At 43.2% G+C, this 27,524-nt stretch overlaps 1 protein-coding gene across 2 annotated transcripts in view; it reads left to right on the top strand.

Moving 5' to 3' along the window:
- The window catches only part of FBLN5 (fibulin 5), a 60,834-nt gene extending 44,635 nt beyond the window's left edge, over nt 1–16,199 (top strand). For both annotated transcript variants that reach the window (XM_048855128.2, XM_048855127.2), the window contains exons 7-11: nt 476–595; nt 3,099–3,221; nt 9,737–9,863; nt 12,098–12,293; nt 15,345–16,199. In XM_048855128.2, coding sequence (XP_048711085.1) covers nt 476–595; nt 3,099–3,221; nt 9,737–9,863; nt 12,098–12,293; nt 15,345–15,506 — 728 coding nt within the window. In that variant the 3' untranslated portion in view covers nt 15,507–16,199. The remainder of the gene's footprint in view (nt 1–475; nt 596–3,098; nt 3,222–9,736; nt 9,864–12,097; nt 12,294–15,344) is intronic.
- Nucleotides 16,200–27,524: the final 11,325 nt, after the last annotated feature.

Genomic DNA, 27,524 nt, shown 5'->3' with positions numbered 1-27,524 from the left:
GAATCTTAAAATTACTAGATAAACAAGGAAGCATCTGCAGTAAATAGTTTATCCCAGTCTTTCTTGTTATTTTCTGATCATAGACAGATCAAGCAGCTTTTTCCCCAAGAAGTCTCAGTTGTAAGTGACCCTCTTCCTTCAGCAGGGGTAGGTTCAAGAGTTGGCAGACTTGTTAAATATCAGACTCTCTGATCTCATATTCAATGCTATCAAGTGCCTCAGCAACAGCATTAGGGAAGATGTTCCCAATTGCTTTACATACAGCATGGCCTGTGTTTCTAACCACTTTTTTCCTTACAATTCATCAGCCTTAAATACCAACAATACAAACTGAGTCAAACCTTTGCAAGAGAACCAGACGAAACTGCTATGCCTGTACTATTAAGTCCTTTCTAATGTTTGATTGTAATAGTAATTAATTAGAAGCAGTGCCTTGGGAGAAGTCATTGATAAACTGAGTATTGGTTTCCTGTAGATGTGAATGAATGTACAACCCAGAACCCTTGTGTGCAAAACTGCGTCAACACATATGGCTCTTTTCTCTGTCGCTGTGATCCTGGCTATGAACTGGAAGCTGATGGAATTAGCTGCAGCGGTAACTGTCTTCTGTGATTTGGTGCGGGGAGGGAGTTAACTGTATTTAAATCATTCTTTGTAATGTATTCTTTTTTATATGCCTTCCTCTGAAGTTTCAAGTATCGTCCACTGTTAGAAGTAGGATATATCTACCTATCCAATCCAGTAGAGCAATTCATCTCTTCCTAATTTCAGTTAAACAGGAGGGTAAAAGCAAGAAACCACACAAAAATCAATGGTGGTGTTTCTTTTTTTCTCATAATGGTTTTAAAGAAATAGACTAAGCATTAGAACTGTTCTGTGACAATGGTAAAGAACCACAGAAAAGAGTTGCTTTCTTCTAACACTCACCAAGGAACTTTATTGGCATAAATAAAATAGCATTATTCCAAAATCTATTCTTGCCCTGATATACTAAATAGCTTACCTTAATTCAACAGGTACTTAAGCACGTTATCCGTCTTACCCTGCTTTACTGCAGAATGTCCCCAAACATTTTCCAGCCCCATCTGCCTGCTACAGATTTAAAGAAACAAGAAACATCCTCATGAGCACTGTTGAATTTAATCAGATAGGAGTGATCCATCCACCATGTAGCAGTATTATTGGAAAATTGTGACCACATTGTTTTTTTCCCCCTCTCTCATTTTCATTTTGTTGCTTTATTTTGCTTAATTGAAAAAGAATAGTTAGGCTTACTTCTTTGGTGTGTGTCCCCACAGTCTGTTTAAATGAGAGAATCCAGCCAATATTTCTTGGAAGGAAAAAACCTCACTGGAAAAGCTTTGTTTTTTAATTTACACTAAACAGATGTAAAGGGCTGTGTTTGAAAGAAAAAACATGACGTGCAGTGTATGTTCAGCCATTGTTCTTTGCAAGCCTAATTATAAAGAAAGGGATTCAGACCTTCTGTGCCTTAGATTAGAGCTAGGTCAGGTCTGTAACATCTGGATCATGGAAACATACCTATGTAGTTCTATCTGTGAAGCAAGATGTAAGTGAATGGCCAACCACATGGACAATTAGAAACAGGTTTTCTGATAATAAGGAAATAAGAGGAATGTATCCTTTTACTCTCCAGCTTCTCATTCAATGCTACCTCACCTGTAGAGAAAGCTTAATTAAAAAGTTGGGAAGTAACATTTCAGTTGGATGCACTGATGTATCAAACAGAATAGATGACATAGACGGACTCCGTTATTTGCAAAGCCTCTGCTCTACACCCAAACCCTCCCCTTGTCCATGCAGGTTAGCGGAGGGTGTACTTCTGCTACTGAGTGCCAGAGCTGAAAACGTGCTGAATGCATTCACCTTCAGCTGCCATCAATGGGACGTGAGGCACTCAGCTCCCTACAGGAGGAGAGCTAGTCCCCTATATAGCTGCACAGAGAACTGTCAGCAAGTCATTATGGGCCTGACTCTGTGTTTCTCGCCCACCAAAAACCCTCCCTGAAGTCAACAGGAGCCTTTGAATGTACCAGGCATGCAGGAGTGGGCCCTAAGGAGCATAAATAATCTGGTGACATGGCAGAATTTGGCATAGCAAAGAGCTTTAGAAAATTGCACCGATGAAGTCCAACTGGACTCCTGAAGGCAATGCCAGTTTTGCCATAGTCTTCCAGAAGAATTAACAAAACAGGTTGTATTTTTAAAAATATAGAGAAACCTATCATAGGCCACCCCACCCCCTTGACTTCCATGACCTGCAACATTCAGTTGCATAGTAGAGATGATCCTGAATTAAAATGGCGTAGTAGCCTTGGGGCTACTTGGGGCTGAATGGTCTTCCCTGGTACTTTATTCTAAAAAGTAGCTATTTAAAAATGGCCCCCTGGAGTTCCATGTCTGTCATGACCCAGATCACAGATGTCAGTTTAAAATTAAAACAATTTTAAAAATTTTTTATCTGGGGACCTGAGAGTCAAGTTCCTTCCATCATCACCAGTAATAAAGCTTCTGCAGGCCAAACTATACCCTGCGTGACAAGTAACTGACTGGAACTTAAACAATTCTCTTGATGATGCATAAAAAGGAATAAAATCCAGTTAACTCTCTCTTAGCTGTGTTGGCTCTGCAGGGCTAACAAGAGTAAGAAACACTAGAAGGTTATTTCAATCAGTCAAGTAAGCCACCCTGACTGATTACACACACTGAGCAGGCATATCTCCTGAGAGTGGGTTTCATTATCATTTATTAATAGTTGTAGGCCTGGCTTGACATGGGTGAGGCTTAGTAAACAATAGTAAATTGGATCATTTTCCTTTTTCAAGTAAAGTAATAATTTACATTCATTCCTAGCTACCATGAGCCATATTCACCCTGGTATAACTTCAGTAAAGTCAGTGGATTGACATCAAAGTTGAATCTGGCTTATTAAACTGAGCTGAATAGCAAACACCATGATCTTATAGCTCTATGAACTTTTGTTGTGACAGGCATTGTAGTTAGGACGGACTTCTGTTTAGGGGAAAGTCCTTTTTCCTTTAACACAAAGCATTCTAAACTTCATTCTACAACTGCAGACATGGATGAGTGCAGCTTCTCAGAGTTCCTTTGCCAGCACCAATGTGTGAATGAGCCCGGTTCTTACTACTGCTCCTGCCCCCCTGGCTATGTTCTGCTTGATGATAACAGAAGCTGCCAAGGTAAGAACATTCCAACCGTGAACTAAAACCCAACCAAACAGTAAATAGCTCATAGTTCTGGAAGGAAAATTAAGCTGATTCACTGAGAATCAAGACTTGAGATGTTTGCCTGATTTTGGCATTGCAAAAGATAGGAAATATTCTTAGGGGGTGTATTGTGCAGCTATGCTGGTGAGTACTTACTCCCATGAGTGATCCTATTAAGATAAATGGGGTTATTTGCATGAGTAAGTGCTCACTATTGTGAGTAAGGGTTGCACAGAAAGGTACCTAATGGGCCAGTTTTTCTCTCACTGAAGACAGTGGCAAAACACCTACTGACTCCAATGGGGGAAATGAGGATTGGGTCCACTGCCAGCCCCTACTTTACTCTGGAGCTTTTGAAATGCTGTTAACTCATTAAAGTATATTACTGAGTAGAGCTAATCTCAAACCTAGAGCACTGGTCCCTGCATCTATAGGTGTGTCCTGCACTATAGGATCAGAAAGTGATCAACTGACTGCCATGACTGTGTGCCTGGGGCATTTTCTTTTTTATTGTATCTCCACTTATTGTTCTGTATGTTCTGCATTAAGCTGTAGCAGTGGTTGTACCATAGCTGCTGGACTCACTTCTCCCTTTTGATACAGCTTTCTGCCTGTGGCTTCTCGGCCAGTTTTAAGCTGGCTGTGAGCATAGGAGCAGTCTGCTCTTTCTTTAATGTGCACCCTCTGTACATTCACTGAAAAATAAATCCTGCAGGGTTGAGATGTTATGCGGGGTTGATCAATACAGAGATTTTTTTTAATCGTCTCAGTAGCAGCATTCATGGAGTAAGGTGTGGTTTGAAATTTTTAATGCCCAAACCCCTCGTTCCCCCCAAATGGCACTTCCAATAGCAGAGTGTACCTGACCCCATACTAAACGGCACTGGATCAGTACCCTGTATTCTGAATGTTTCATTTATTAGCTGGCTAAGAAGAGCAAGGTTGAGGGGCAAATGGGGACATTGTATGTCCAACAATTCTTTCAGAAAACTTTGCATTATCAGTATATGGGCATGTTATACTCCCCTTCCCTCCCCTGTGTCTGTTTAACTTTTTAGATTGCAAGCTCTTTGGGGCAGGGGCCATGACTCCTTTTATATTTGTGCAGTGCCTATCACTGTGTGGGCTCTGCCAGAAACTGAGAAATAAACTATTAATAATATAATGAAACCTGGCTTAAAAAAGGGATGGATGAAAAAACGTTTCTCCTTAGAGTGATTGTCCCTCTGTGTAGTGCACTTCGCGTTGGGCATACGCTCTTTGTACCTGTGACTGGGGAACTGTCTTTAGCAGTGGCTGTGTGGTCTACGTATGCATCCCCACTTTCCTTGTGTGCCATCCCAAAGAGATGAGAGGGGCTGCTAGACAGCCACCCTCTTATCTCTTAGTTTGTTACCTTTAAGTTCCTTTTTACTGCACGTGGGCTAGGAGGGAGCATCAGTGTTCATGCTGACTTCTTCAGATTCTCTCTGTAAATAGTTTTCAAAGTTGTGAGAATTTTCATAGTTAGATAGTTTTATAGTATAGTTAAGCAATAGATTTAGGGGTCTGGTTCCCTATTTTTGGAAACCCTTTCCAATGGTGGGAAGTCATTGCTGTATACACACCCACACCCACCCACCCAATGGTTGTGGGGAGTATGCCAAGAATCTCTGGTTTCAAAAATTGCAATATATGCTCCAAGCCCTTCCTGGTCACCGACTATTGCGTTATCTGTCTGTACTTCCTGGGGGAAGCCAATGTCCCTTCCAGTATTCTGCAGGTCATTTCTGAGTAGGAAAAAGCAGTCCAGGGAGTTTCAGCTCCAAAAGTTTCTCTTTGAGGAGTACATGAAAGTGAGGGGAATGCCCCTGTACACCAACTTGAAGAAGGTAGGATTGGCCCCTCTTCCTCGGTCCCTGGGCAGTTCCAAGACCTCCACCCCTCACCAGCTCAGAGAGGCTCAGGAGAGCAGGGAAAGGAAGGGAGACGCAAGTGCGTTCATAAGGACAAGAGGGAAGATTCCCCATTCAAATCTAAGAAGAGGCAGAAATCCCTGCCCCATTCCAAGTCACTGGGAGATTTGTACTTCAGAGCAGGACCATACAGTACTGAGAAGGAACAGACTGGGACTTCTTCAAAGGGCAAAACTGCAGCACCTTCCAGTACTGGGGACTGCTTCTTCAGCACCAAAACCCTCATTGGTACCATCGGATTTAGTGACCTCTTATTCAGTGGCCTGAGCTGTGGAGACATCCCCATCAACTCTGTCTGGCTTTCTGATTCCAGAAAATCTTCTGCTATTCCTAGAACTGGAGTCACTCCTCCTTTCCAGACCTCAACACCTGGCACCAAGACTTCAACTGATGCCACTTTCTCTGTGGTACCACTTTCCAATCCCCACCAACAAGTTGGGGATGAGGCAGACTGTCTCCGATACCATCAACAAGTAAAGGCAGATCACGACCACCTCCTGCAACATGAAGAGCCTCCCTTTGAGGATTCTGACCTCAGATCCAGAAAGTCAGAAGAGAACTACAGCAGGCACCTGTCCCAGACTATGTCCCTCAGGACTCCTGCAGAGGATTGAGCCCTGATAAAATATTGAGAGTCTCCACAGTATCTCACTACTCTTGTACTAGAGGATACCCTCTCCCCCATATACTCACTGGTACCCAGCACCCCAGCGTCCATTACTGAGGGGCTACAATGTCATGCAGTGATGGTATTAAGTCTCAAGGCTCTTCAGGGACCATCCAATCCAATATACCCACCTTAAGACATACAGGACCTAAGGAGATAATGGATCCCAGGGTGGAGGAAGAACTTCCTTAGCCTGCTCAAGAGCCTCAACTCCAGCAGCAGGAGGATGAAGAGCATCATAAGGAGGATTTTGTGCCTGTGACCTTGTCCTCCTCTTCCCCAGATGATGCTGTGATTACAGATTCCCCTATGCACCCCAATTATACAAAGGCCTTCCAAGACTTACTCAAGAGAGTGGCTGTCATTTCACATCCCCCTGGAAGAGGTACAGGAAGCACCACACAAACTGCTAGACATTTTGCATAGACTGGACCAGAGCAGTGGTGCTCCCTATTAATGAGGCAATCCTCAAACCCCCCAGGACTCTCTGGCAGACAACCATGACAATCCCACCAGTGTCCAAGCAGGCTGAGGAGAGGTATTTAGTGCCTGCAAAAGGGTCACAGTAGTTATTTTCTCACTGGCCTCCCAAATTGTTGGTAGTTTCAACAGCCACTGAGCATAGTCGACAGAGACAGGCTTAGTCAATGCTTCATGAGAAAGAAGTGAAGAGGCTTGACCTCTTTGGCAGAAAGTCTCATTCCTTGGCCTCTCTGCAATTCCAAGTCTCAAACTGCCAAGCTCTGATGGTCAAATATGATTTTACTATTTATGACAAGCTGACCAGCTTTTGGTTCTTCAGGATATTAGAGACCACTTCCAGACTCTACTTGATGAAGGAGGGTTGGTAACAAGATTGGCACTCCAGATACCTTAGTTGCAGCGGACATGGTGGAGAGATTCATGGCCACTACTGCCATGATGAGACACCCGTCATGCCCTTCTCAGGAATCCCAAAGGAAGTTCAGATGATGCCGAAACACCTTCCATTTGAGTGTGACACTCTATTCAGTGCTAAGACAGATGAATCTCTCAGTTTGTTGAAAGACCCCAGAGCCACACTTTGATTGCTGGGTATTTACACATGTGCAGTGAAGAAGAAGCCCAGTGAGCCACAGTGCAGATGACCAACCCCACCTGCCTTTTATCACTAGTGGGAGTATGAGCTACCACACAAGCAGCAGGGGACACATAGAAAGGGTGCCCAAGGTCAACTATCTTCCACCATCTGGACTGGTATTTTGACAGGACCTGCAAAAGCCAGACACTAACTGTCCCTCCAGATCTGCACAAACTCTCAGATCTTTCCCTCCCTGTGGAGGTTGACTTTCCCACTATCTGCCTGGACAGAAATCACAATGGACAGATGGGTCCTAGAGGTTGTCTCCTTGGGATACACTATTCAGTTCTCTTTCCTTCCCGGTGGCCCTTCCTGTCCTCTTTCAAGCACATTCTCACAAGCACATGGACATGTCATCCAATGAAGTGAGCTGTAGCTCACGAAAGCTTATGCTCAAATAAATTTGTTCGTCTCTAAGGTGCCACAAGTCCTCCTTTTCATAAAGCACAAGCACATTCTTCTGCAGGAGGTAGAGTCGCACCTTTAAATGGAGGCAATAGAACTAATATCTCCAACAGCAAGGAGAAAGGGATTGTCTACTCAAGGTATTTCCACATTCCCAAGAACACTGGGGGATAGAGACCCACTGTGGACCTCAGGGAACAAACAAGTTCATTCACCACCCAAAGTTCAGAATGGTGATCCTATCATCCCCTTTTCTGGTGCTAGATCCAGACAATTGATTCTCAGGCCCTTGGTCTCAAAGATGTCTGCATTCATACAGACATTCATCCAGCACAACGGAGATTCCTGAGATTTGTGGCCAGTCAACACCCCTACCAGGGATCTCCTCTTTGGGATCTTCATAGAACCTAGAGTTTTCACCAAGGTACCTTCATTGGTAGCAGCTCACTTTCATCTGCAAGGAATGACAGTTTACCCTTACTTAGATGACTGGCTCCTGAAGGGGTGATCTTACAGGGAAACACGAGAAGCAACTGCCATACTTCTACATCTGTTTGAGAGGCTGGACCTCAGAGTGAACCTGGAGAAGTCTACCCTGGAACCCTCACAGTCGATAGAGTTTATCAGGGTCAGGCTGGATGCTGTTACAAACATACTTACCAGATGACCATTTCCTCTCCATCACCAGGCTCATACAGCAGATCTGTTTGAGCCCCAGAACATCCAGAGAAACCCTGCTCATCACTGTTGGGTCATATGGCCACAAGTACTTATGTGTAAGGCTGTGTGTCTGTCTCAGAGGTCACAGAAGTGATGGATTCCATGACTTTCTGTGACTTATGCAGCAGCTGATGCTGGCTCAGGCTGCAGTAGCAGTTTGGGTGTGTGGGAGGGGGCTCGGGGCTGGGGCAGGGAGTTGGGGTGCATAGCGGTGGTGCTTACCTGGGAGAAGGCTCCCCAGCTCCCACCAGGATGTTCCTGCAGCTCCTAGGCGGAGAGTCCAGGGGGGCTCTGTGTGCTGCCCGCACCTGCAGCCACTGCCCTTGCAGCTCCCATTGGCTGTGGTTTCCGGCCAATGGGAGCTGTGGAGCTGGCACTTGTGGCAGAAGCAGCGTGTGGCGCCCCTCTGGGCGCCCCTTCCCCTAGGAGCTGCAGGGACATGCTGGTTGGAACCAGGTAGGGAACCTGCCAGCCCTGCCAATCCTCCTCCTCCAGGACCAGCAGGGGTCCTGGGCCGCACGCCACCACCCATCCTCCCCCCTCTCAGCACCAGCGGGGGTCCCAGGCCACGCACTCCCAGCCTTAGTGGGGGTGTTGGGCCGTGGGCCGTCACCCGCCTCCCCTCTTCCACCTCTCCCCTGCTTCTCCCCCAGCACCTACTCTGGGAAGTTGAACAATATGTCCCTTGAGGGCATCATATGAACTCACTCAACTGGAGCTCAGGCAGCACCGGTAGCTTTCTTTAGAGACGTTCCTATTGCTGACATGTGCAGAGTAGAAACTTGGAGTTCTGTTCACACCTTTGCTAGACAATATGCACTGGTGCAAGCAGCTGCTTCTACTGCCTCTCCTGGCAGGACAGCTCTGCAATCTGCTGTGTCATAGGACTCCAAGCAGACACCTCTTTGAAACGGACACTGTTTGTAAATCATCTGAAGTGCATTACACATAGGGACAGCCACTTGAAGAAGAAGGATGGATTACTTACCTTGCAGTAACTTGAGTGCTTTGAGCTGTGCAGTGCACTACCAACACTCCTTCTCCACTGCGTGGTCTCCCCCTACTGGGCACTGATGGTGGAGAGGGAACTAAGATCTGGCAGCGCCCCTTATGCTGCACACAAGGATGCGCACATGGCCCAGACTCTGCTAGTGAAAAATCTCTGGTCCTGGGCCTATGCACAATCTAAATAGCACAAGAGCTCAAGTTACTACAAGGTTAGTAATCCATCCTTACTTATCAGAGGTAGCCTTCTAATACAGATGGAGCAGAGTTGTACTTTGTTTGGTGATACTTTGATGCAATCTCTTAATAGGGGAGGTTGCTTCATTATAATAAAATACAAATAATAAATGAAATCTAGCTATTATATAGCTGTTTTCATCCATAGATCTCGAAGTACTTTATAAAGGAGGTCAGTGTCATAGCCCCCATTTTACAGATGCGGGAAATTGAGCACAGAGGGGGGACGTGACTTGCCCAAGGTCATCCAGGAAGTCAGTGGCAAAGCCAGGTCTCCTGAGTCCCAGTTCATTGCTCCAACCACTAGGCCACACTTTACAAGGGTGGCATCTTGTAGAGTTTTCCTTGTATTATCCTTCCTCTCATTTTTGTGTTTCAGATATCAATGAATGTGAGACTAGAAACTTCACTTGTACTACGCAGCAAACCTGTTTCAATATCCAAGGAGGATACAAATGTCTAGACCCAGTAAAGTGTGAGGATCCTTATATGCAGATCAATGACAAGTGAGTAACAGACCCATAGAAGTGGAAGGGCAGTAAATCTGCTTGAGGCAAATAAATTGCACTTCTGCAACATGACAGCAAAGTACATCTAAAGTGCTATACAGACATTAGTGTTGCATTTATTATTAGCAAGCTTTATAAAAATGATAAATTGCAATTACTTGCCAAGTCATCAGGTGGCAGGAGATTCAGTTGTGTGGGAAGTTAAGCTGGAAAAGCCCTCACCAAAATGAGTGCAGCAGAGAAGACCATAATGGTTGTAATGCAACAAAAGAAAGTTAGTTACTCCATTGCCACCTGCCTTTAATCATACTTGATCAAACCTAATCTATTTGTTAATAATAGTACTTCCTTACCTACCTAATCCAGGGGGGTTGTGAGGATTCACTAGTTAATGTTTGTCCAGTGCTTTGAAAGCATAACACACTGAACTAGAGAGGAGTGGCAGCTCTGCTAGAGTTAAGATTGAGTCCCTTACTGTTTAAAAGATGACTCATCTAAGAGTTGTAAAATCCACCTGCTGACTGACATTGTCTTGAAATTTGCTTTGCCTCCTAGGTACTGTTAGTGGTCCACATGTGGGGTCCTCTGAGCCCGGTGTTCCCAAGATACAATCCCCCTGCTAAAAACCCCAGCATCTTACAAAATCACATGGTTCTCCTAACTTTTTTTGCACACACTTGGGACTCAAATTATGGCTGAAATTCTCCCCAGTTTTATCTCAGTCACTTGGGATTTATTTCAATTGGCGTATGGCACCTGCTGCCCCCTTGGGAAGTTACTCAATATTAAGCTTAAATCTCCAGATGGTATGTCAGTAGCTGAAGCCAAAGAGAACAAAAGACGTGCAACAAGACTAGGGCTCTGTTAACATCCAAAGGGTTGCCAGCCAATCTATTATCACCAGTTATAGTAACTGGGTGGCTCAAGGTGACATACTCTGGTCACAACCTGAGCAACACCGATGCATTGAGAATCTGAGCACTTTCAGCAAATGTGGCTTGTACAAGTTTCTTGCTCTCTGCCTGCGTTCTGCAGGGGCTGCTTTTGGAAGTTTTGCCCCAAGGTCAAAATTCTGGTTTTAAGAGCCATATTTTAAAGTGCTCTAAAATCTATATGCAGACTCTGAGTTTACTTTAGAAGTACTGTCAAGGAAATTAGCATTACTTCAATAGAGGGAACATGAGAGATTCTAGGAAGCAGTTAGGGTAATGTCATCAGCCTGAACAATGGGATTAAGTGTGATCAAAGGAAAGCAAGTTGCTGGATCTTTTAATGTTCACAGAATTTAAGGCCAGCAGGGACCATTAGAACATAACATTGATAACAAAATTTACCTTTATTGGCCGTCAGTGCAAGAGTTTGCTCAAGTTTGGACCATCCATGGGGTGTTCATGGATTACGATTGGTGTGTCTAGTAAAGAGAGGGGGCGATTTAGATCATCATTGTGGACTGTCTGATTTAATGAGAGCTGTGCCTGAACCAAAACTCCAGACTCAGGCTTAGGAAGAATTGGGCTTTGTGGCTCTGGCCAGTCTTTAAATTTATTCTTTGACTGTATTTAATCTATGGCCTGTACTCAAAAGGTGTCAGACACACAGCCTGTCAAAAAAAAGTAATGTAATTATTTATATAGCACCACTGATGTTCATGAAAAGAAAAGGAGGACTTGTGGCACCTTAGAGACTAACCAATTTATTTGAGCATAAGCTTTCGTGAGCTACAGCTACACGAAAGCTTATGCTCAAATAAATTGGTTAGTCTCTAAGGTGCCACAAGTCCTCCTTTTCTTTTTGCGAATACAGACTAACATGGCTGCTACTCTGAAAACTGATGTTCATAGTTCTGCACCATGATCTGGGCCAATAATTAACAGGTCCCTACCCTGAAGAGTTCATAGGCTAAATTCGTACCAGGACAATCGTGCAATGGGAGGCCATAGCTGCAGAGCTGCCAGAAAAGAAAGTCCAAATTTTTGAGCGATCAAAGGAGACAAAAGTTGCAGTATGAAGAGCAGTTTTGGCAGAGCCCGGAGAGCAGGAGGAAGATGAAGGCAGAGATATAGGCAGGATGGGGGTGGAGCTCTGAATGCAAGCAAAGGAAATGAAAATTGCATTGGTTCTTTAAGCCAGTTAAGTTTTGTACTCCATTATTTTTTGCTTTCATAGCAATATGTAGTGAATTAGATGTTGCAGAATTTGCTCATTACTGATGATAATTCTGTCCACATTAGTCGCTGCATGTGTCCAGCTGAAAACCCCGGTTGCAGAGATCAACCATTCACCATCCTATACAGAGACATGGATGTGGTGTCAGGACGATCCGTGCCTTCTGACATCTTCCAAATGCAAGCAACAACTCGCTACCCTGGTGCCTATTACATCTTCCAAATCAAATCAGGGAATGAGGGCAGAGAATTCTACATGCGGGTGAGTAAGTCTGCATAGAGTCCTACCAGTATCTTATAGTTTGCCACATCCTTCTCTGACAGCTGTACTAAGTTTTTAATGTATACTATTTAAAATTTCAGCGCAAGATCTCTCATAGGGGCAGATGTGTGTCTGTCATACTACATCCATAGCCATGTAGTGTAATGTACTGGTCCATAATCACAGTGGGCTGCTCAAACCCAGAAAGGCTGTGGATGCTGGTTCTACAGAAAGGTGACATATCCTAGGGAAAGATCCTCGATAATGGCAGTGTAGGAAATTCACCAGACTGGCCCAGCATGCCCCACTTGTGCTATTCCATACATGGCAATTGGGCGCAGTGAGATCTGTGACCTCACATCTTGAAATAGCTGAGGAGGGAGGCTGGTTTAAAATGTTGTCAGTTTCTTTTTTTAACTGAAAAACTGAGTTTTCTATTAAAAGAAAGTTTGTGCAGAGAGTGACTGTTTTCTTCAAGACTTCTTGATTTTTTCATCAGAAAACTGAAAATCCAAAACTCAAAATGTTCATTCAAAACACAAACGTTTTTGGCTAAAAACTGAAAAAAATTCAGTTTGCAGGGTTTTGGATTTTCAATACAAAGTCCAAATTTCCCACAAAATTTGCAGCTGACCTCTCTCTCTCTCCCCCACCCCTCCCTTTCCATTGGATAGGTATTGGACAGCTGACATTCTTAGAACAAGGAGCATCATGCTTGGTGGGACTCAGAAGCTTGGGTAGTAACCACAAGCAGAATCTGTCCCTGATAATCAAACCAAGTGCCATTCATTGGAATACATGTAATGACACTTTCAGAACATTATAGGAAATAATATTAGAACAGATTCTGGCATTTCCCAATTCACATTCTTCATGGTAGCGTCGGATTCCGAACTTTAAAATGGCATCAGCTTTGTCTTAAGGTTCCAGGCAGTTCGGGAGATAATCATTTCCATCCTCTTAGCAGCATTTTGCTGTTGCAAAGTTGTATTGTTCCAGATTTTTTCACCTATCTGGGCTGATCAGTCAGTTGTCTGGGGTTCACGGACAAATCCCATTGTTCGTATCTGATTCCTGTCTTTCATTTATCCCAGAAAGTACCCAAGGCCTTTCTTTTATTGGACATGTTGCACTTTTCCTTTAACTGGTAACAGAATATTCCCAGAGTGTCTAGGTTATAACCAGCAGGTGGTGCCTGTTCCTTTGTTTTGAAAAAAATAAAATAAAAACGAGAGGTTGCAGATGTGGGGGATGAGGGTGGGGCAGGCAGATACTGCTGTATTGTTAAAGGTGCCATCAGTCAGGTGGGTTGTTAAACTTAAGACCATGCTGCCCATCTCTGGTGAGCTATCCCACTGTCAGCTCAAATTTTTGTGGTACTTTTTCAAAACCTTGCAGGAGCTAACCCAAGCACTCTAGCTAGCATTATGTCTCTCAGTAAAACAGGTCCCAGGCTGTGTGTGTGATGTTCTGCTGAATGGTGATTTGCTGCTCAATTTACCAACACAGGACCAGATTTTCAAGTGCTGAGAACCAACCATTCTGGCTAGATTATCAAGCATAGAACCCCCATTTAGGTACCTAAATGAGAGTCAGATTTTCAGAAGTGCTTGAGGGATGAATTTATTATGAGTGCTGAGTACATCTGAAAATCTGACCCACAATCCTAGCATTGCTTTCACCTTTGTGTATAATACATTTAAAGGAGTCTCTCAGAAGGGTCCAATTTTGCAACACATACTTATGCAAATGAAAAACCAATCCTGTTTCCATTGAAACCGGAAAAATATTCATGAACAGTTTTCTAGACATATGAAGTTTTTGTAATATATTCTTTTAAAATAAAGTCTAAATATTGGTACTTAAAACCACTCCACAGTGTCTCTTTAAGTGGATAAATTTTCTCTGCATCAAACCAAAATGAACTTCATGAAGCTTAAGAATTAACGGAAACAGGAAAAGAATACCTGACCCAACATGTCAGCACCTCTTGAATCCCTGTTCTTGCTTTTTCTCCAGATAATAACAATAGATTTATATGTACAATAACAACTTTCATCTGCAAGGATCCCCACATGCTTTACAAACTGATAAAACTGTACAAAGTGACACTTCCTATACCATTGAAACGCAGCCACCTCTGGGGTGAAGTGCAGTAGCTCTCAACAGTGCATGTAAATACACAACAGTTCAGAACAGGAAATGCAAAGCGCCTTTTCTAATTGAAAGTGGACTGGGGGAGATATTTAGGCAGGCAGAATGTAATTATCTGCTTAAGAATTTACGGTGAGTGACATGGGTCTTTAATTACCTCTGTTTTATACATCAGTCAAAGTACAGCAACCACAGCAGCACAGTGTCCTCTACCACTATGCTAGAGCATTGCTTCAGTAACGACAGGGTATGTCTACACAGCAAATGAAGGGTGTTTAAAGCTAGTGTAAATCTAGCTAACTTGTAATTATGAGAGAAGAGACAAGGCAACACAGGCTTCATCACAGGTTAGCAACCCAAATATGTACCCACGGTCCCCAGTGGGCTTGTACTAGCCCCACTGGGGCCCAGGCTGCTACATCTTTACTACTATTGTTACCCATATAAGCTAAATTAAAGTTAGCACAGTTATGCTAATCTGCACTATGATCACACCTCCATTGCTGTGTACGTACCTTTAGAGAAAATAGTGAGACCTATTGAATCACCAGTACCTGGGTTTTCTCTGGAGGTGTCCCACCCATGTACTCACTAAGTCAATGAGGTACAATGTATAGGACACTAAACTAGGGGTCAGGAAACCTGGCTTTAATTCTCAGCTGTACCATTGACTTGCTGCCTGACCTTTGTTCACTTAACTACTCTGTGCCCAAATCTTTTCATCTGTCAAAGAGGAATAATGTCATTTGCCCATCTCAGCAAAATGGATGGAAGGGCTAAGTAAGCATCATTTTGAGATGTTAGACACTCAAACATTAAGTGATATACTCTAAGATCATAAACTTCATGTGTCATCTTTGGAAATCTCACCTGCTTCTCTCTCTGTTTTCCACGCAGCAAACGGGACCTATCAGTGCTACTCTAGTGATGACCCGTCCTGTGAAAGGGCCACGTACCATTCAATTGGACTTGGAAATGATCACAGTCAACACTGTCATCAACTTCAGAGGGAGCTCTGTCATCCGGCTGAGGATATACGTATCACAGTACCCGTTCTAAACCTTCAGTACATTTCCTTTAAACGTTAAAAGCAACAACAAAAAGACATTAGCCCCTTTCTGCAGATCTTTTTCCTCAGAAAAATATAGCAGCTCAAAAGCTAACCAGTGTTACCACAGCCCCAACAGCCTATGCCATCTGATGAGAGAAGCCTCTTCATATGCAGTCCTTTCCAGGATGCAGACATCAGAACATGTATTGTCATCAGATCCCATATGATTTTATATGTGATTATATGTTTTAAGAACCATTTTTGTTGTTGTTGATTTTAAAAACTTTTCTAGGGTGTGATTTCATGCTCCAAAAACTGTGAACCTCCCCACCTCTGTAACTGCAATACTGCTTAGCAAAGGCACCAAACAAACTGAGGAAAAAGCTGGCTTTTGCTATTTTGCTTTTTTCATTTTAAAAGGAAGGCAAACAAACAAAAAATTCACCTGTCCAAAAGTGGAATCTGAGAAGCACTAACTACCATTGCCAGTTGTTTCTGAAATTGTCTGTCTCAGTTGTCCCTACCTTTGTCTTAGTTCCATCTGTCCTTTTTGATCACATTTTTTAGTTGAGTCATTGTAAGTTCTTTCTAAAATACATGTTGTGCTATGCTTGCTGGATCTATAAGCCCTCCTTTTTAACAAAGTGTCACCTGCGTGGGTTCCTCACTGTATTAAATATTTCTACATAATTGAGTTCAAAGAGATCTATCACTGGATTGTGTATTTTAAAATAATTAGGGCCTGATCCTTATTTTCACCAAGGCCCTACCCTTTATACCACCAAGGCAGCATGAGCATAAATTTATGCTGCCAGAACAGTATAAAGGGGCCTTAGCATAACTGAGAATCAGGTCCTGAGTGTTCAACTGCTTTGCATACTTTAATGATTGTGCATAATTAGCGAAGATTTGAAGTGCTTTGTGCTAGTTCTGTGGTTATGGCCAAAGCTAATTTCCCATTGTAACCCCAATATTCAATTTTGCCAAACCCAATTTCCTCCAAAAGAAAATAATCCCCCTGAAATTACCTATGCCAAAGCTTTTCCCAGAATAGAATTTTTCTGAAAAGTTTTGGGGAAAAAAATAGAAAATGAATTTTTAAAGTTGTGTGGCCCAGTTGAAATCAAGGGGAGTTTTGCCATTGACTTTAATGGGCCAGGATTTCACCCTGATGTGGTTTTTGTAAGTTTCTCTCTTGTTGACTATTTGCAATGTTTCCAGGTTTTTTCCTCTCCATTGGCTAATCTTACCTCCCAAATGGGCTTGGCCAACAAAGGCTAAATTGTGCAGGCCTGTCTGAAGACAAGTGACCCAGTGTTTCTCAGAGGGCTAATAGAGGGTATACAAAGATCTATAATCTGAAAGAGCTCAGAATGAGGTGTTTGTACTCCCACGTTATGGTAGTCTGGGAAGCAGTATACTAGAGCTTCATTAGTGTAGTGATGTAAAGAGAAGGACTGCAGGCTCAGGAAGCTCTCAGGCACGGATTGCATGAAGGAATGGAGAAACTGACTATCTTGCTTATAATAGGCTTTGCAAATTCAGGACTGGTTTTTATTTCCCCCAGCAGAAGTACCCTTTGTTTACCAGGTTGCTCTTTATTTTTAATCAGCCTGAAGAAAGCCCCGGTACATTGGACCAGAGCAGAGAAATGCTCTGCACAGAGCAGAGTGTGCCTTAAAGTAGCAGGACACTGTATTTTGTTACTTTATTATTTTATCTTTTCCTGTTACCTCAGCTGCAGTGTGGGACGCACTGGGACAGAACTGTTTTCATGTGTCTACAGACCATCATATACAATCCTTTATATGATTATATAACAACCCTGCTGATTTCTGCCAGGCTGTGCTGAGCCAGAAAGAAAAGATGGGAGGTCAGGGAGACATGTGGTCAGGCAGCCATCCTGGAGGAGCTAGGGAAGGAGTATAGAGAGAAGTATCAACAGGGACTGAGGCTCAAAAGGGGTCCAAGCATCATATTCTTCAGGCTTGGAAGAAAGGGGAGGGCAGGTGATGGGAGGCATATGGTTGGGAGGGCAGGATAGAGTAGCACTGACAGGTGACAGGGGAAGGTAAAAAGTGAGAAACAAGAGATCTGGGAGCAGGACAGGGAAAGGCAAAGTCTTGCATTAAAGACATTAAACTCTTAATGCTGTCTGTTATGAAACTTTAATGCTTATAGTTTTCTATGTAGCAAAAACCCTCTCCTCTCCTTCTCCCTCCACTAATCCCTTAGCCCACGAAGGAATCCTGCTCTGTCCACCCCCAATATCACCCACTGGAGAGAAACCCCACTTTGTTGGTCCTTATATAATCTCTTGGAGCAGGTCTCTTCTTCTGGGCCACCCTGTGCGAACTTAATCTAGCCTTTGGAATTCATTAAAGCACAAGAAAACACCAGAGGAATTCCATAACAAAACATTTGTTGAAAGAGACGTAAGGTTGAAAGCGTGATTCAGCAGAGCCCAGGAATGCCCATAAAACAATATCACACTTTCAACACAAACACTTTGTGTCTAAAAAAACCTGAAAATGTCTGGAAGCCTTGAAAATCAGCCACTTCCCCTCTGCCATAAAGTCTTCTATCACTTGCTATCACCCTGGCCAACCTGAACCTTGCCAAACTATATACCAACTTCAAAATAACAAATTACTAATGATTACAACATCTAATGCCCCCACATTTTCTATTCAAAGGATCCATTTCCAATATACTAGTACACAAGCATAGGTTATAGCAGTTCTCACAAATAAGGACTACACATGTTAGTTTTCACATAATATAGATTCAGATAGTTAAAAATGCAAACTTTCAAGCTCTGCAAACCTTTACATAACCCTGTGTCGCAAGATAACGAGGCCCTGTCAGCAGAGCAGGTGTGTCCAGTTGAGATAATTAAATGGGATAGAGCTACACCTGTGGCTATAAAAGACTGTCAGAGGGCGGGGAGAGGAGGCATGACAGGCTATGCCTGGAATGAGGAACTGTAGAGGAGTGGTGCTAATGTCTCTGGTAGATCCTTAGAGCAAGGGGCCAGGTACTCAGGAAGGTTATCCTGGAGTTGCTTTTCCAGAAGAGCACCAGAGCTGGCTGAATGAGGACTGGTGGAGCAGGGAGCTGGATGGAGTAGTAGGAAGCAGTATTACTAAAGACACCTGGGATGGGAGGCTGTGAAACCATAGGACAGTGGGAGGACCTTCTTGTTTGCTTCAGTTTGAACAGTAAACTGGGCCTAAAGCAAGTGCGGGCATCGCTATGAGTGCTTGTTACACTGGGGAGAAGCCCTGCTCTGCCACCCCCTCCAGCTCCAAACTTTCTATAACACCAGCCAGAGCCATAATTCTAGTCTTAGTTGTACAATTAGTCTCCTAGTCCCCCACTGCGTCATGCCGAACTCTGACATGTCTCTATTTGCTGCGCATTTAATAAACAATAGATCTAATCAACAGTATAGAGCTGGCAGCACACGTGGTCTAGTGAATATGGCACTAGACTGGAAGTCAGGAGACCCGTGGTCTGTTTCTGGTTCTGCCACTCACCTGCTGTGTGACCTTGGGAAAGTCACTTTGCATCTCTTTCCCCTTCCACCCTGTGACTGTCTTGTCTCTTTAGACTGTAAATTCTTTGGGGCAGAAAGTCTCTCTTGCTATGTGTTTGTAGTATCTAACATAATTTCTGTAGGGGCCTTTAGGGGTATGGCTACACTGCAATTAAAGATCCATGGGCGACCCATGCAGCTGGCTTGGGCTCAGGGGCTGTTCAACTGTGGTGTAGATTCAGGCTCTTGGACCCTGCGGGGTGGGAGGACCCCAGAGTTTGGGCTGCAACCTGAGCCAGAACGTCTGCACTGCAATTAAATAGCCCGAGCTCCATGATCCTGAGTCAGCTGGAACGAGCCAGCCACAGGTGTCTAATCGGAGTGTAGACATACTCTGAAAATACTGTAATACAAATAAATAATAGTAACTTCACTACAGAACAAACCAAGCGGGGAATCTATACCCACAAATGGGTACAGGGGGTGATGCGAGCCAGGTAGGATGACAAATGAAGATTGTGCCATAGAATCTCAGGGTTGGAAGGGACCTCAGGAGGTCATCTAGTCCAACCCCCTGCTCAAAGCAGGACCAATCCCCAATTTTTGCCCCAGATCCCAAATGGCCCCCTCAAGGATTGAACTCACGACCCTGGGTTTAGCAGGCCAATGCTCACCACTGAGCTATTCCCCCCCCCCCCCCCCCCCCCCAGTTGAGTGGTGAAGGATGATATGGTAGTGGGGAACTGACTGGATCCTCTAATTGTTTATTTCCAGACTGTTCAACTTGGGGATCTTCTTAGGGGTATACTTTTTATGCAGCAAATGGGATGTTATTTTCTATTAACTGACCTCCACTGAAACATACTTTCAATCTGAACCCTTTTTTTTTTTTTTTTAAATGAGGGTTTGTTTGGGCATACTTCCTATTCTGCTTCCTGCTGTAGAATCATAGGATTGGAAGAGACCTTGAGAGGTCATGAAGTCTAGTCCCCTGAACTCATGGCAGGACTAAGTATTTCTAGACCATCCCCCTACAAGGGGATACACAATCACAGGCCAGGCTTCCATTCATGGATTTTTAACTGAATAAAATTGACACTGACCTACTTATCAGTCCTCTAACTTAGATTAAACCAAATTCTCGGGGTTTGTCTACACAGCAAGTTACTGCACAGTAAGCCAGAGTGTGATTCTATAGTAAAACAGCTTGCTGCACAGTAACATCCTGTGTGGACGTTGATCTGAAATTCCTGGAGTGTGGCTTGATGTGCTACTACTTCAAAGTATAGTCAGCCAAGCCATACTCCAGGACTTTCAAGTGTGCTGTAGCAAAGTCCATGCAGGATGTTACTGTGTAAGCTGGTGGGCTGTAGATTCACACCCTGGTTTGTCACACAGTAACTTGTCCCTAGAGGGTCTGAACACCCAAGGTTGAGAAGAGTTGAGATTTCAGCATCTCTCAGGACTTAGCTCATGCATAAGTCAGGATTGTTAGTTCTCAACATGGGAGTCTACATTCCACTTTAGCCTTCTCTGGCCCTCTCTTGAAAGATTTGTCCCTCTGTTCAGATGTAGTCCTGGGTCCTGCTCCCAAGCGTAGCTTGGGTCTCACTTTACCTTTCATTATATCTTAGGCGCATCATTAGCATCAGCGCAATCAATAAATCCAGTCTTCTCTAGCTAAAAATAGATGGAACAGTATCACTGTTCAATGATTCCCAAATCTAGTCTGTCTCTAGGATTTCCTGTTGCACTTGTCTCTGTAGTATCTATCAGTGTTAAAAACCTTCTGAAAGAAATTCACAGCTCAGCAACATGGAAAAGAAATGAATCTTGCTTGTATGTTGTTTAATTCTGCCTCATGATTCATTCTTGCTACAGTTAAGTGCAGAATGTTGTACAAAGGCGAATAAGTCTGTCTACTGCATGGGCAGATCCTCAGCTAGTATAAATTGGCATAGCTCCATTGACTTCAATAGAGCTATGACAAATTACACCAACGGAGGATCTTCCTGTAATTTGTGGGTGTGTGTGTGTGTGTGTGTGTCTCTCTCTCTCTCCACATTTCTGCATGAATTGAGAGAGAATTTACAATGGCTAAAATTGGATATGATATGGTGTGTATATATACATTTGGAAATAGCCATAACTAAAGAGTGCAAGGTGAAGAGAGATGACTGAGCAGTGTTTGATCATCCCAAATGGGTACACATAAATAGCTTGATTACTCCACATGTTGCTGCTGTATATTGTGAGTCAAATTGTGGCTTGCTCTGCATAGAACCATGTGCCATCAAACCTATGGCCAGCTGTAGGAGCTTGGGGCAGATACTGGCTAGCCCTAACTTGGGCCCCTCTGCAATTTCACAGGTCATTATGATGTGGTACACAGGGGTCCTGGAGAGTTCATGCTTGGATACTCTGCCCTCCTGCTGGGGCTAAGTGGGGTAGCAGGGTGGAGGTAGGGGCTTGGACATCTCACCCTCTCCATAGGGAGTTTGCTCTGCAGCCTGAGTGACCTACCCCCAGCGACAGCCCACCGTAGGCACCCCTGCCCCAGTGTTTATATGTGGATACCCCTAATCCAGCAATTGCTTCTCTTCTCACCTCATCCCTATGTAAATTATTCCTACTTTTTGTATGAATAGGCTGCACTATGGGTCTTGACCAGAATACTCATAGACCCAAAGGCCAGAAGTGGCCATTGACATCATCTAGTCTGATCTCTTGTATAACAAAGACCAGAGAACTCCCCCAAAATAATTCCTACTGCAGATCTTTTAGAAAACATCTAATCTAGATTTTAAAATTGCCAGTGATGGAGAATCCATCATAATCCATGGTAGATTGTTCTAGTGGATAATTGCCTTCACTGTTAAAAATGTGCACCTTATTTCCTTCTGAATTTGTATAACTTCAGGTTCCAGCATCGGAATGTGTTATACCTTTCTCTGCTAGATTGAAAAGTTCACTATCAAATATTTGTTTCCCATGTAGGTACTTTGATTTGATCAGTCTTTATCTTCTCTTTGTTAAGCTAAATAGATAGATTCAAATTGTTCAATCACTATAAGATATGTTCTCTAATCCCTTAATCATTCTTATGGTTCTTCTCTGAACCCCCTCCAATTTATCAACATCCTTCCTGATTTGTGGACACCAGACTGGAGACGGTATTCCAGAAGCAGTCACCCCAGTGCCAACTGCTGAGGTAAAGTAAACTCTCTTCTTACTCAAGATTTCCCCTGTTTATGTATTCCAGGATCACATTAGTACTTTTGGCTACAGCATTTCACTGGGAGCTCACATTCAGCTGACTGTCCACCATGAGCCCCAAATCTCCTTCAGAGTCATTGCTTACTAGGAGAGAATTCCCCATCCTATAAGTGTGGCCTACATTCTTTGTATACATTTATATTTAGCCATATTAAAATACGTTGTTTGCTTGAGCCCAATTTACCAAGAAATCCAGGATGCTCTATATCAGAGACCTGTCCTCTTTCTTATTTACCACCCCCCAATTTTTGTGTTATATGCAAATTTGATCAGTGATAATATGATGATTTCTTCCAGGTCATTGATAAAAATGTTAACCAGGGTAGGTTCAAGAGTCAATCCCTGCAGAATCGCCCCAGAAACCCTGTTTGATGATGATTCCTCATATACAATTACATTTTGAGAGCTTTCAGTTAGCCAGTTTTTAAGCCATTTAATGCATGCCATGTTAATTTTGTATCCATCTAGTTTTTTAATCAAAATATCATGAGGTACCAAGTCAAATTACATAAACACTTACTTTCTTCAACCAAACTTGTAATCTCATCACAAAAAGATCAAGTTAGTTTGATTGGGATCTGTTTTCCATAAACCTGTGTTGATTGGCATTAATTATATTACCCTCCTTTAAATCCTTATTAATGGAGTCCTGTATCAGCTGCTCCATTATCTTGCCTGGGATGAAAGTCATACTGTCAGTCTTGTAATTACTGGGTCATCCTGCTTACCTTTTTTAAATATTGGCACATTAGCTTTCTTCCAGTCTTGGAACACCAGGGAAGTTCCAGAAGATTTATTGAAAATCAACATTAATGGTCCAGCGAGCTCCTCAGACAGCTCTTCTTAAGAGCTCTTGAGTGCAAGTTATCTGGACCTGCTGATTTTAAAATGTCTGTCTGCTGTTTTACATCCTCCTGAGATACTGGTGGAATGGAAAGTGTGTTATCGTATGATATGAGTTTTCCCACAAATACAGAACAGAAATATTTATTGAACACTTCTGCCTTTTTGCATTATTATTGATAATTTTACATTTCCATCTAGTAATGCACATATTACTGGGGGGGGGGGAGGGAGGGGGGAAGTTATACCTAGTCCTAGGATGTACCAGTTAGAATTTTGATGTCTATTTGTATCATGGATATCCATGGGCCAACTTAATCCCTAGTGTGAACTCCATTGACATCACAGGAGTCACATCAGGGATGGATTTGGCCCAATTTAGATCCACCTTGATGCAAACAAGTCAATATGAATGCATAAAAATAATTATTAGAGTCAGGCTGGGTAAAAATGGGATCTCTAGAAAATGCTCCGTTTCATAAGACACCCCTAGCAACTATATATCCTGATGGCATTAAATAGTCTCCTTTGGGAGGCTTTCATTTCTTTCCATGCTTTGATGTATCCGTAACTGTAAGTTACCTCACACTCTCTCCCTCTGCAACCCATGCGCCAGGTCACAATGGCTGGAGTGGGGAGCCAGGCCCAGACCTGTGGGACAGGAGCTGCTGCTGCAGGGTGAGCATGGGGCAGACCCATGCACTGCCACCCCGCCCTACTGGAGTAGGAGACATGTGTTTTTTACCTGACTCCCACCCTTGGTTTCAGGGTTTCTATGAGTGCAGCAAAGCCCAGGCTAAACCCGCCACTGCTGCCCAACCCACGGTTTGTACAGCAAGCTCTCAACATTCTTTCTTATGTTTCCTCTGGAATCACAGGCATGACACTGCCCTGCCAGCTGGTTGGTCCTCCCTGCAGTTACTGTGAGGTAAAGCTACAGATCCTGTCTCTCATGGGGAAAGTGTTAGCTTTGAATTGATTGCCCAATCAGCAACCTGGTTACAGGATGTAATTTTATGAAGAGGATAAAGAAAATTGGCTTCCAAGGTAACACTTTGTGGTTCTAGCAAGTTGCTTCTCTCCTGAAATTTTGACTGTCTCATGATGGTTTGGGAGTCTCAGTGCTTCCTATAAAAGCATGAACATGACTGTCATGTCATACATATTTGGATACTTCACATTTTGGATGTTCTCCCAGTTTGTGAAAACAACAACTAGACCAATTCATACATTGTGCAATGTGAGCACAACTGCGTTGAAGTCAGTGAAGTTGCCACCTGCCTTACATCTGGCCTGGATTTTGCCCCGTTTTAGTTTAAGGTTTGAGTCCCAATGTCAGTTATAAATGTATCCAGATATATAGGATTTTCACACTAGGGCTGAATGATTCATTTCTACTAAATAATATAAACAGCTGTACAATTGCAGCTTCTCTTTCTGTTTGGGAAATGTCCTCAGGCATTTTGAGATTTTCTCATATTTCAGATTATTCACTGAAATATTGCTGTGAATGCGTGCCAGTTCTGCAAGGACTCAAGCCCATGCTTAACGTGACACATTGGGAAAAGTCCCTTTCACCTCAATCATAGAAGATTAGGGTTGGAAGAGACCTCAGTGCGACTATTCACAGTGCATAAAGTGAAGGACACGTGCATATCTTTGCAGGCCCAAGAATCATTCAGAGAAATCATTCATTGAATTATCTTTCCACCCTATAAGTAATCTCAGTGAATTCAATGGGACTGCTCAGTGTGTAAAGTCTAGCATTGTGCATAAGTCTTTGCAAGACTGGAGCCTTTGTCTAGAGATTGTTCATGAGCACTCATTGTGAGCGTTCAGTATTCAAAGTGTGCAATTATAGTTGCATCAGTTAGTTTTAACTGGACACACGGCTCATCTAGCATTGTTTGTGTTCCCTGATTGGCTAAATGTGATTCAAGTTTCTAGCTCCAATAAGTTCAGATTCTCTAATGTTCACTTCAAATTGGCTGTTTTATAGAAGCATTCCAGCCAGAAAGCTCATTTGATAGAATGTTTATGGGAACTGAACACAAAATGGGCATGAATGCAGCCAAAATGACCAATATGGTGACAGGATAAATATTGCCAAAAAAGGGGATTCAGGGTTTTCATCCTGCTGTAACTGATTTTCTAAAACCACCTCCTTTAGACCTGACAATCTGGTATTATTCCAACCTTGAAGGGGTGGGGGCGGGATTGGCAACATCAAAGAGAAGGGTGCGCATTTTCCAAAAATCTCCCCCTTCGTCATTGTCAGAAGGACTGATCAGGCCTGAGTCTCCATTGCCCTGCACCTTGTGCAATCAGTTATTCTGGCACACAGTGGGTATCAATTTTTACCACTCTAATTTGGTAGCACTTTGTACCAGTTTAAGTGACTACACAAGGTGCAGGACAATGAAGAATCAGACCCATCGGCTAAGATTAGAAGACTATGATGGGCCAAAACTGTAATTAAATCAGGGAGTTATGAAAATAAGGGGTCGTCACCTTCAAATCCGCGTCTATAGCATCACAGCAGCTGCCATAGATAAACACCCAAAGAGAGACAGACAATCTCTTTAGAATAATGTGTGGGGGCTGTATATAGCTCTAGGAGGAAGGTTTCAGAGTAACAGCCGTGTTAGGCTGTATTCGCAAAAAGAAAAGGAGTACTTGTGGCACCTTAGAGACTAACCAATTTATTTGAGCATAAGCTTTCATGAGCTACAGCTCACTTCATCGGATGCATACTGTGGAAACTGCAGAAGACATTATATACACAGAGACCATGAAACAATACCTCCTCCCACCCCACTCTCCTGCTGGTAATAGCCCATCCAAAGTGACCACTCTCTTTACAATGTGTATGATAATCAAAGTGGGCCATTTCCAGCACAAATCCAGGTTTTCTCACCCCCCCCCCCTTTTTCAAAAACCACACACACAAACTCACTCTCCTGCTGGTAATAGCTTATCCAAAGTGACCATTCTCCTTACAATGTGTATGAAAATCAAGTGGGCCATTTCCAGCACAAATCCAGGTTTTCTCACCCCCCACCCCATACACATACAAACTCACTCTCCTGCTGGTAATAGCTCATGCAAGGTAGCCTATTTCCCCTTGTTTTTTCCTACCCCCCCCCCCGCCCCCCGCAGACGTTCTGGTTAAACTTGGATTTATGCTGGAAATGGCCCACCTTGATTATCATACACATTGTAAAGAGAGTGGTCACTTTGGATGGGCTATTACCAGCAGGAGAGTGAGTTTGGGGGGGGGGGGGGAGGGGCGGAGGGTGAGAAAACCTGGATTTGTGCTGGAAATGGCCCAGCTTGATTATCATACACATTGTAAGGAGAGTGATCACTTTAGATAAGCTATTACCAGCAGGAGAGTGGGGTGGGAGGAGGTATTGTTTCATGGTCTCTGTGTATATAATGTCTTCTGCAGTTTCCACAGTATGCATCCGATGAAGTGAGCTGTAGCTCACGAAAGCTTATGCTCAAATAAATTGGTTAGTCTCTAAGGTGCCACAAGTACTCCTTTTCTTTCTAGGAGGAAGGGATCCCACACTGATTCTGGAAAGCAGGGGATCACCACCCCAAACATCCAATCACCCTTGTCTTATTCTAAAAGGGATTAAGTGCATGTGCTCACCACAAGAAAACAAAGGAGCCGATTGCCTGACTGGTGGGTATATAAGCTTTCAGGAGAGGCTAGATGAGAAGGAAGAAGGCAAAATCCTGAAAGAATAGTGGGGATTGGCTTCTTGCCACCTCAGCCTGAACACCTTTTCCCTGTCCCTTTAGGAACTTTGGCAGAAGGAAGCTCTGTTCAGGCCTTAAAAGGGCAGGAAAATGTTCAATTACTTTTGTTTAAGGTGTTCCAAGTCTCTTGCTTATCCTACTGCTGCGTCAACCTATCATCTAACAATTAATACTAAAACGCATCCAGGGCTTCCAAAATAGCAAAGGTATAACCGTTTCTCATGTAATTAGTGAGAGCTGGAGGGACAGATTCACTGCCTAGCTCAGCAGCTGTTCCATTAAACTTCTGCTTCTGTTTAAACTGTCATTTCCCTAAACCTTACATGCAGGCTTTCCAGATTTCTAAACACATGCTATGTTTTGTAACCCTAGGTTGTAACAAAAGAGATAACTGTAATTTAAAATAGATGGCTTCACTGTTGCTCGTGACACTTTAACGTACAAACCCTTACTTCATTTGTATCTGAAAAAGAGTAATTTGTGTACTGTTTTGCCACTTGTGGGACTGTTCTTAAAGCTTTTTTAATAAAAATACATTTCCAATAAAACTATAATTGAATTAAACTATGTTGTGACTATCTGAATGTGATACATTTTCTAA

Source organism: Caretta caretta, chromosome 6 (assembly GCF_965140235.1).
Source record: "Caretta caretta isolate rCarCar2 chromosome 6, rCarCar1.hap1, whole genome shotgun sequence".
In the NCBI taxonomy this organism is placed as follows: Eukaryota; Metazoa; Chordata; order Testudines; family Cheloniidae; genus Caretta; species Caretta caretta.
The sequence above is the reverse complement of the archived record's forward strand: the minus strand, read 5'-3'. Positions and strand labels throughout refer to the sequence as shown.